The sequence below is a fragment of the Hydractinia symbiolongicarpus genome, chromosome 3 (assembly GCF_029227915.1).
Source record: "Hydractinia symbiolongicarpus strain clone_291-10 chromosome 3, HSymV2.1, whole genome shotgun sequence".
NCBI classification, from domain to species: domain Eukaryota; kingdom Metazoa; phylum Cnidaria; class Hydrozoa; order Anthoathecata; family Hydractiniidae; genus Hydractinia; species Hydractinia symbiolongicarpus.
The window spans coordinates 19,919,027-19,930,565 of NC_079877.1; the positions used below are offsets into that span (position 1 = coordinate 19,919,027).

Sequence of the window (11,539 nt, forward strand, 5' to 3'; positions counted from 1 at the left end):
ATTGTTTGTTGAATTGAAGCAGGAGGAGCCGGCAACGATACCTCAAGTTCCTCTAGGATCTTCCGGATCTGGAAGTATACATGAAATCGATACACGGCACGCACAACGGGGTAATGGAGTCGTTAGATGTTGCATGCTGATACCACATGCCGATGTCGCGCAGTAAGCAACAAAATTCAGCTGCGTAGACCAGAGGCTGAAAGGGTATGTTGCCCATCTATCAACCTGAGGATTACTATGGAAAACATAGTCAACAAAGATATCAGGAAACCTTACTTTAAATGATGACCCTTTGGCATCTATAACGATATTCTGCACTATGAGATCCGAGCCCTTTAGCTGTTCCAGGTATCGCCCATGATTGGGGGTATATTTTACTTTCGGGGAATACTCATAAATATCCATTGTTTTCTTTAATAGAAACATGAAGCAACTGTATGTCACTGATATCGAAAAACCTACAATATTTGAGGACTACCTAGGGTAGGACACGAGGATCGCCCTGAAGTCGATCAGCATTCGACCTACATGGTTGAACCTCTACCAAGACTGCGATTTTACCATCCGTAAGGTAGGACCTGATCAGACGGTTAGTCGAATTGAAATAATGAATGGGTTGTACAAGATAGAAAATTTAGCGAGTATTGTAAACAGTCAGGCAGGGGATAAAATTAAGCTGTTTGTCCTGAAAAATGGACTCTGTAGGCTCCCTGTCCATGACGGGTACACGGTGGTGATTCATCGACAACTGCAAGAGCTCTTGGGTCTACCCTACGATCCTAGTAAAAAATACTATATGAAGGGTGACTATGATTCATTTTACAAAACTGATGTATACCAGCGGCTGAGGCTTGTTTGCCCTCAATTAGACGAGGATGACTGCCTGCTTAACGGAAAAAAATCCAAGATTCTTGCCATGCTTCCCAACAAAGAGCTAAGTGCCTGGGGCGATATGCTCACGTGGACTTTTAATAACCCGGTTTACCTTCCCCTTAAAAGCTCAACGGATAGGCTCGAGTTTATGCTCACGGACGAGTATCACCACGATAAGAACGTTTCGTTTGTTGGAATTAACATACACTTACTGATAGAATAAATGAATGATATTACAAAGCTACACCCGAGCTTACCGCCGAGTGCACCTAATCAGGAGCCTGATGAAAGTCAGGTATATCGGCTGAAGAAAATCGAAGAAGTGGAACAATACCTGCGGGCTGAGATTTAAGAACGTGACAAGCTCGCCAAAAAGTTTAAAATGCATGATACGTGGGTTAGATACATGGATCACGGGCTGCTAGCGGTAAGTGTGATAACTTCAGGCGTTGGTACTCGCCGTGGCTATGGGAGGCATCACTATAGCTGTGGGATTGGGACAAGCCGGTCTACGGAACGCCGGAAAGAGGCTAGGTGTCAAGAGTAAGAAGCATGAGAGCATCAGACTACTAGCGGAAACCAAGTTGAACTCTATCGTTGACCTAATCTCTAAAGCTGTGGAGAATGGTGTTATTAGCGACCACGAGTTCAGCTTAATCATGCAGGAGAAACAGAAGTACATGCTGCTGAAGGAGCAAGCCCGACAACGAACACGCAAAATCGTGGACTCTATTAATGAACGGGAGAGACAGCAGCTTGTCGCGAAAGGGCGTGAGGAGGCGAAAGATGAACTGCTCAAAAAACTTCCATCTGCGCAGTATGTCAGCGGTACTTAGAGGATCCTCCAGCATATTCATAATTTTAATGTTTTGTATAAAACATTAAATTACACCAAGCAATTCACCAGTATCTTTATCGATCAAAAAATATCCGTCATAAATTATTGTTCGTTTTTGTTTTGTCTCGAGACCTCTGATGTACTCATCCAATATTTTTATGGCCGCGATATCCAAGCATGACTTGCAGTATGGACCATCGGTCTGTGTTGCAATATCTTTATATTTTACCTTATGAATCGCAGCGAGAAGATCAGCTCTCTTGAGGGTTGAATAACCCTTAATACCCAACGACTTTGCCTCTATTTTTAGATCGTTCATGTTTATTACACCACAACGAATGGTTCCTCGTCGTTATCTGAATCAATAAGATGTCGTGTCCTTAGGGTTGCAGGTACCCGCTTGTATTTGCACTCTTCGAGTAGGACCTGCATATAGTGCTTGGAGCTTTGCTTATAAATGCTGGATAGCTTGATGATAGCCGTACATTCACACGGCTGCTTCACTGGTACTATAGCATCATAGAAATCGGTCGTTACCTCCCCTTTCCATTCCTTGACCTTTGTGTTCAGATACCTATCATTCTTTACTGGCGAGGCTGTGAATTCACTACCATATAGTTTCTCGATCCTGGCTAGGATGATCTGATAATTCTGCAACCATTCTGGATGTTGATGTATGTCAAATGACATGGTAAGCGACGAGCCATCAGTATAGCGCGAGGCACCATTGCTATATAAACTGATTGGTGTTTGAATCAATAACGATGATATCTTACTGTCATTCTTGTAGCCTACTACGAACCGTTCATCCATACCCTTGTTGGCTTGGATGGGATCGCTTAGTATAATGTTCTCAATTTGAACCTCCTCGATGCTTAGTACTGTTGGTTCTCTGTAAAAATCCCTGGTTTCAATATTATTTCCATAAAATTTGAACATCCCTTTATTTATGGAAATTGAACCCCCAACTAGGAATTTTCACGAGTACACCACCCACCATTGTATGTCACATACATAATATAGTGTTGCCAACAGAGCATTTTTCCTTTTATAATTAGCCTCCGTCCACACTTCTCGCATCTGTCATATTTATCAAGTTCAATCCCACACTCATCGCAATACTCTTTCATTTATTTTTAAAGCCTTCGGGTAACCATGGCTCTGAAACGATCTGGAACATATTCGATGATCTTAGAATATTCGCGAACTGCTCGGTCACACATTTCCTGTGTTTTTAAATGATCGGGTACTAACATTAGTGTCCAGGGATGTTCACGAACTACGGCAGTACACATTTTCCGTGTCTTGAAATGATCGGGTACGAACATTAGTGTCCATAAAACAGCACGGACTACCCGATCAGATGTTATGAGATGATCATTAATGGACATCTTTATTATATATTTTAATTCCAATCAACAAAATTTTTGGTGTGGTCTTGATAATTTTTACTCATATTCTGTATAATAGTATATATGCCTTTGTGCATGCGTTATTTGTAATAATATGATTATGTGTTGATTATTGGCATATGATATTATTATGTGTTGGTTATTGGCACTTAGGGAAATTCCCTTGGTCGTCGACTGTATTTATAAAAACTGGGTATATTCACTCCTTACTACTACTTGTGTCTGTCACGTTTGCAAAGACGATATTTTTTACCACCCGAATTCGCGAGTTTTTCGAGTTTTTTCGTTTTGATAGAAAATAAGCAGTATGATTTGCTCAAATACGTACTTTCAAACGGGACGGCATTCGAATAAAAAATTTCCTTGGGCGCAAAAGCAAACAAACATAAAAATTTCTCGACAAACTTCTGGACAAAAGGCGAACTAAAGAAGCGGATAAAAAATTTCTTGTTTTCGACGACTCCCTAGTTACCTATAAAATTATAGCACCTAGAAATAGTACATTTTTATGATAAACATCTAAACACTCGTGACAATACGTAGAGAGTGAACCACAACGTTTCCACCAAATAACTTTACCGTTACGCTTTGAATAGACGCCCGGGGCGTTTATTAAATTTTTTGACATTTGGGGGGGGGGAGCTTCTATTCGAGGGGGATGTTTAAAAGAGGGGGGCGTTTATTAAATTTTTTAGACTTCGTCTCTTTTGCAGTTTTTAAGAAAACCTATAATATATATCTTCACAACAGAAAATAAAAGATATTTACGTTTTTCAGAATGAACTTCAAAAGCGAAAAGCTAAATTTCTAACCTTAAACCTAAGATTTAGGAAAAAAGTAAGTAAGTAAGTAAGTATACTTTTACTATCGCCTCGCATAAACTCTCCTTATAAGGGAGTGGCGTCTATTAGAGGGGAGCGTTTATTAAAAAAATGACTGAAAAGGAGGGGCGTCTATTCGAGGGGGGTGTTTAATAGAAGGGGGCGTTTATTCGAAGCATTACGGTACGTGGAAAAAAATAACACACTTTGTTTAAGCAACATTTTGTTTTTGGTATCCCACAAATTTAACAGAACTCTGAGAGCAAATCTCCTTCTCTTTATTTTAAATGGCACACGTTATCTTCTTCACAGTTGAATTGCTGTTGCTGTGAAGGTGAAGAATCAATATCGTGGCTGCTTGTGTGCGAGAAGTTTGCAGTACTAACATTATTATTGGTGTTGTTGTCATTGGTGGTTGCCGAAGACGTGACTGACAAGCTACCACTGTCTGTCTTGAATAATTTGAACACACTTTGTCGATCCATTTCTCAAAGTTGTTTGAACGATTCAAGAACCTTTTCTTTTAGTAATTTAAAAAAATTATTTTTATTCAAATGACCAAGCAACCAGGAGTCACCCAACGAAGCAGCAAATTCTAAAATTCGCATTGGACCTCACTATTTAACAGCGCACCAACAACCAGAGTAAACAGCGCAAACAGTACCTATCTCTCCGCTTTCTCTGTGGAGCTACGATATTTATCGATCTGCGTTTTCGTTACAGTAGAACCCGATGCCCATTATGTATAGTTAACCAAGTACGGTAATTTCTGACGTTACTTTTTGCATAGTTGTATCTACCAGCGGTTTGTTCAGTTTATTGTTAAACCGCCGCGTCTTCACTCTGTCCCAATCTTCTATTAGCTTTGCATTATGTTCAAGTAATATGTGTTGGATGTCTTCGACTCCTTTCTCAGTTGGTAGGCTTTTTCTTGTGGGAACATTTGCTAAATGTCCTCGACTCTAAAATATTTGCCCTGTATAGCCTCGACATCATAATAATTCTCTCTTGCTTTTTCCTTTTTTCCTAGTGCACCTTCATTCCAGAGTAAATATTCTCCTTTTCCCTATGGTATTATAAAGTAACAGTTTCTTCCACACTCTGTGCAGTCGATTGGTTAGAGCATCGCAAGTACCTAATACTGGTGCTGGTACTGTATCCGAGGTATAGATTTTAGTCAGCTCATGTACTGTAAGTACATTCTAGCCAAGAACAAGGATGGTACTCTCTAAATTCAAATTATGCACAAAGTAAGATGCGCATGTGCGGTCATGTAATTGGCGAATATTTGACTGTTTAAAAACTGTCGTTTTGAACAACCTCTAAAACAAGACTGTTTCATAATGTGTAAAAGAATTGTAAATAAACTGTAAACATTTAAGAAAACACAACTTCGTGCCCACAGCTCTTCTACGCCTTTGATATTCTAAGCGTCTCAGAATATCATAGGCGTATAGAAGAGCCCTAGGGACGACGTTCCTTATTATGATTATTTCGATCTTTTTCCTTTCCTTTGTTTCCAGTCTCTTGCTGACGTCAAGTTAATTATGAAAGCAAAAAATTTGCTACTAGTTCGTTTTATTTGTGTTCGGGTGAAAATCCAGAAACTTGATGAATAACATAGTATTCGTGACTCAGGAAGTACTGGATATTTAAGAGAGACTGGAAGAGAAGCTAGATGCAACATTTTTATCATTCCTGCTTTTGTCCGCGATATTTCCTACTTCCATTGTACATCCATTGTGTGATATTTCCGACATTTCAAAAAGCCTACTTTAATTAATTCCTCTCCTATATTTCCCTCATCTAACTCAAGGTTTTTACCAGAAAAATCATCTGTGCAGAAGAGTGTGAGCATTAAAGTTTAAAAGCTTTCGGTGAAAAAAAAGCATTTTAAACAGACTTCAAGTAATAATTTCCAAAGAAACAATACCAAGCCGTGCTGTTGAAAGAAAACAAAAAATAGGCCCAGTTTTCTTTCCTTTACAAGCAGCTGTGAAAAAAAATCACCAAAATATATGACTAATGTCGAAACCGGTATAAAATTGTTCCCTTATCCAAGATTGTAATGTCACGCCCAGTAGACTGTAAAACTAATATGCACTTTTTAGTATCTATAACTTTTTATTTATTCTATGTAAATACCAATTGTCTTCTGATACAAAGTTATTCCGAGTTTTATTTTCAGGAAATATTAATAGCTTTAAAAGGTTTTTTGTGGAGACATTTTGACGTATTAATGGCGGCTTGGAAGTTTTTTTCTTTCTTTTTTTTAATAAGCTTATTTTTAACATTTAGTTTTGTTTAAAATAAGTAAGCAAAATAAACATAGTGTTTATGATTTTAATGCAAAAATAAATATTTGAACTTTTCAATGTTCACCATCTTAAAAAATTATATTACATTCCAAAATACAAGACTAATGATTGTATCTGCTGCATCACTTGCCTTTTTTGTTGAATTTGGCCGGCCAGCTGGAAATCTCAATCGGTTAGGTTCTAGTAGGAATCTAATCTTTTGAAAAACATCTCGTTTTATTGAAATTTCTGTAGAATTCGAAAGAAAAGAAGTCTTATTGATCTGCATATATTAGATTTAAAATATTCTGACATATTTAGGTTCCATAGCAACGCAAAGAACATATTACAAAGGTTGCTATGGACAAGAAATTAATTAAGAAATCAGAGAAAGGCTGCTCAAATTTTTTTCAAAAGACGATAAAGGATTGAACATTGTTGTTGTTTTTGTTCACAAAAGTCGTCGATGTTTTGAGAAGTCCGGTTTAGAGACCTCCTGTGGTCGCATAGTAACGCTTGAGTGGATCTGCGGCTGCGAGATTTCTATGCGATGGCTTTAATTTGTATGAGTGTTTTGTTCTAACTTTGACTCACCTCATGCTCACGAATAATGTCGAATCGAGAGAATAATTGACTTTTTAGTTTTTATTATTATTCGCTAATAATTAATTAGAAAGATTCGTTGTGCAGGTTTCTTAGAGAACAGTGATGTCTTTATGTGGAGTTTTCTATGGATAACATTGAACGTGCATTCAATCTCTTTATCGGCAGCTGCTATTACAACAAACGATAGAGATTGTTCGCACAAAACTAAAATAATTGAGATAAAATTAAGGTTATCGGAGACGTTTTGAATGAATGTTGGAAAAAATTAGGATCGTTTAAAAAAACTGACTACGTGTATAGTAAATATTTTTGGAAGCATTATGAGCCAGCAGGAACAAGCAAGCAATGAACAGCATATTATAAACGCACAGAATATAAACGCAAACACAAATGTAAATAACGGACAAGTACAAAGTAATGGACCGTTTGATGCCACAGGTGCTTCAGTTGACAATGTTGAAGCAAAAACCGACGAATCACAGAAAAAAACAGATGAACCGCAAAAAATTAAACGTCCAATGAACCCGTTTATGATTTTTGGTTGTGAAAAACGAAGAAAGTTAGCGCAAGTCCATCCGAGAATGCATAACTCGGAGATTTCTAAAATCCTTGGGGCTGAGTGGAAACGCATGAGCGAATATGAAAAGGCGCCATATGTTCAAGAAGCCAAGCGTTTAAAAGAACAACATAGTATTGAGTATCCGAATTACAAGTTTAAAGCAAACAGACGAAAACCAAGACAGCAAGTAAAAAAGGAAAGACCAACTTTTCCCTATGCTGCTGACCTTAATGCTATACCTACAGCTATGAAGTTTCCTTATCCAAGTCCATTTTTTCAAGACTCAATGTACGGCTCCATGTACCCAGCAATGGCTGGCAGTAGTCACCCTGCTTACTCTCTTTACAGCGGTGGTGACTACAGTTCAGCATTAGCTCGTCAAGCTATGGTTACAGGTAGTGTAGTCAGAGGAGCGCAGCCACCTAGTACAACAGGTTCGGCTTCTGCTGAATATTATCCCTTGAACAAAGCAAGTAACGCTCCAATCAATGATTACTACAGTGGGGTAGTGTCAAATAAAAGCAGTGATTATTACTCCGCCATGCATTCGGCAGCAGCAGCAGGCACTCGGACTGAAAGGACAGCACCTGGAGGTGAAGTGGTCAACCTAGCAGAGAGGTATCCTGCTGCAGATAATAGAACATTTGAGAATAGATATAGTACGTCGTTTAACGGCTCGCAAGGAAGTACGATTGCAACCTATTCTACGATGCAGGCTATATCACATCTAAGTACCGAAACACCAGCGGCGTATTCATATTCTTCATTGTATGACCAACGACATTAATTTATAGACGAAGAAATAAGAAGCAGCGTTGCCAAGAGTTTGTTTTGGCGCTTACTTTTATAGAGTGAAACTTTTTATTATAAAAGAAAATTGTCCAAGTTAGAGGGAAAAGAAAGAAAACAGCTAAGACCTTTACCTAAACAAGGTAATTTTCTTTCGACGATAAAGTGTATTTAAAAATGCAAAATGTAAATTTTAAAAAGTTTCAGAAAACTCTCGCTGAAAGCACAAACTTAAATTATATTTAACAATTTAATATGTGTATATATTTATTAGCACGAATGTTTTTTATTGATAAGATACAAAAAATTATCAAGTAAACATACAAGAATGGTTGTTTTGTATGTTTTGAATATTCATCTGAAATAGGCTGCATATACATACATATGTTTATTTAATAAGAAAAACTTGTACATAAAGGATAGTTGATTTCATTTTCGTTTAGTTTTTAGTTTTTAACATTTTTTTTAGGTGTAAGACGTTAAGGTCATCTGAATAGCATAAAAATAGTGCATTATGTTATTCCTATATTAAAAATAGACGGCCATTATGTTCAAATAAAATACGGCTTCATTAATCCTGATGTAAAATCTTTTTTTATTGAGTAGAATTTTTTCTGAGAATTTAAAGATACAAGATTACGGCGCCCTTTTTTAACAAAACAAAACAAAATATCTAATAATGCTAAGACTAAAATTTCGTGATTTTTTATTCTTTCATAAAATAAAACACAATAAACATAGGGAAATGTATTTTAAGGCATTTTCAGAGAATAACTTGTGCTAGATTTTGGATAGCAATTATTTGTAATGACATGCAAAATAAATAAAACAAGAAAGGATCCGCAAAAACTTCAACCTTTCTGCAAACTGGCGAAGAACGACGGCGTGTTAGCAAAAAAAGCTGGGTTAATAGTGTATTTGTTATTTAAAAATACTCAAACTAAGAACAATTTTAGGCTAAACGTGGAAAAACAAATAAAAACAACTCAGGCTAAAGGCAAATCTTATAGTTCCGACTTGTTGCTTTAAAGAAGAACTTGTTAAAAAATATAGTTTTATATTTGCATCTAGTAAATATGTATAAAAGCTACCAAAGAAAAAACCAATTTAGTGCGCTTGACGTGCTAAGACCTTAGCCCATAGGGTGAACGTAAAAGTACCTGCTTAGCTCAAGGCTGAACTCATCGTTAGCTCATCGTTAGCCGATTTTTTGAAATCAAAATTTTTTGATATATCTTTAAAGGAAGCCGACATAAATCGTGCTCAAAGCGATTTATGTTTTTAAAAATAGTAGTATGTTTCGTTGTGAAAGGTCCTTTTATAACTTAAATAGCTGACAAAATTAAAAAAAATGACGTTTGAAGAAGAAGAAGAAGAAGAAGAAGAAGAAAAGAACAAAAGAACAAAAGAAGAAATGAAGAAAAGAAGAAAAGAAGAAGAAGAAGAAGAAGAAGAAGAAGAAGAAGAAGAAAAGTTGGCGTTCAATGTGAAAGATTTTCCCTTCCTTTCCCACCAAAAGTTGTTTTCTTTTTCGTAATTTTGTTAATTCATTTCTTTCCAGGCTACGTCGTCTTCTTCGAAGTAGTAATAATAACAAGACTTTCTTTCTATCTTTCTTTTCCATTTTTTCTCGCATTATATTCGGCTACAAAAGAGCTAACGATGCATCGTAGTGTGAACGTGAAACGAATACATCAGGTACCTGTAGCTTAAAAATTGAAATCGGCTAACAAATTATGCGCAATATGGTTAGCTCATCGTTAGCCCATAGTGAGAACCAAGCTTAAGGCTGGTTTCTCTTTTTATCTTGACTATTCAGTCCGGGATTTTTCGAACATATTATGACGGGGGAGGGGTGGGGACGGATTCCAAAATTGAATCAAATTTAGCACACTTATAGTACGTCAAACAAGGAACAAAATGGCAGCAATACATTTTTGCTTATGTCAATACTTTTTCTGTGACGTCATTAAAAGCTTAAAATTTGTTCATCAAAATTACCACTGTCATTCAATTTCTTTAGTTTTAGAGCGAATTTTCACATTCTGTTTGAAGTTTCTAAAAGTCAAATAAAAAGTTTTTTAACATATATTCCGGTTTTTACATAGTTTGCTTGAAAATTTGAAAAAACCGGGAAATCAGATTAATCACGTGTCCACAAAATGCAGAAGGGTAGTTTCGAATAATAGCCAATATCAAAGCCTCTGAGAGGTATGGAACTAAAAAATTTAATGTATACACTTTTGTTATAAGTAACTCTATTTTTCATTTCAAACCTCGGTTGCTAAAAGGGCAAAATTTTGATTTCTTACTCGCAGTTGCTAAGCGAACATAAATTTGTTGACTCTACCCTTGTTAATTTTGTGCTTTATTGTTATAGTGTATTAAAAAAACATTTCATTAGATTTAAGCCTTATTTGCTTAACTTAATTTAATTTTTTACTGAACACAAAAAAAATATCGATCGCGACAACGGTTGTTTCGTACGCAATTATATGATATATTTTTGTCATTTTTGATGCAATTTCATACTGTATTCTTAAAATTTAGCTAGGGGGTTGAAATTTCAAAACATTCCTACTCAGTAGACATAACCATGGTAATATGAAAAATCTCCCTCTTCCACCAGGAAACGTTTGGCAACGACTCTGGGTTGCTTCTCAGCCTCAGCATTTGAAGATTCGTTGCTTAAACGTGTGCTGTAAAATAAATAAAAAATCTCGAAATAACAAAACAAAATAAAAACAATTTCGAAATGAATATGTAACAAGAAGCCCTGGGGGCTCTAAGAATTTCCGCGCGCTACCAAAATATTTGATGAAAACCTGCTAATTCGTTGTGTTATTGTGCCAAACATTCGAAGGGGTTTGGTGAATGAACCTCTGAAGATAAAGCACACCAGTGACATTATATCTTACAACAAACGCAAACAAAACGAAACGTGTCATAGTAAACTCACATTTTAAAAGAAATTGCTAACAAAAAATACAGCCTATCATTCATGGTTGAAAGTCTTGCGATTGAAACGCTTATGGTCTTAAACGGCATTAGTTGACAAAAAATCAAATTTTTGATGTGACCATCATTTTCAGCATACTTTTTTTATTAACTGTGTCAATTTTTGTCGAAAATAAAGCAGTTTTAATTTTTGGATAAATTTTGGCCTAATATGACATTTAAGGTGGGAAAAAAATTAAAATTTATGTCACCATCATGTTCAGCATACTCTATATGTTAACTGTGTCAAATTTTGTCCAAAATAAAGTAGTTTTAATTTTTGGACCAATTGTGGCCTAAAATGGCAATTAGGTGAGAAAAAAACAAAATTTTGATGTCACCATTAT

At 36.3% G+C, this 11,539-nt stretch overlaps 1 protein-coding gene across 1 annotated transcript; it reads left to right on the forward strand.

The window, feature by feature from the left end:
* Positions 1 to 6,656: 6,656 nt before the first annotated feature.
* Positions 6,657 to 8,776, forward strand: LOC130636139 (transcription factor SOX-21-like). Its single transcript, XM_057445765.1, has one exon. The coding sequence runs from the start codon at positions 7,168 to 7,170 to the stop codon at positions 8,191 to 8,193; it is 1,026 nt and encodes a 341-aa protein (XP_057301748.1). The 5' UTR covers positions 6,657 to 7,167; the 3' UTR covers positions 8,194 to 8,776.
* Positions 8,777 to 11,539: the final 2,763 nt, after the last annotated feature.

What these genes read in the sequence shown, in the direction of transcription:
- LOC130636139 (XM_057445765.1), top strand. Translation starts at nt 7,168, where the DNA reads ATGAGCCAGCAGGAACAAGCAAGCAATGAACAGCATATTATAAACGCA.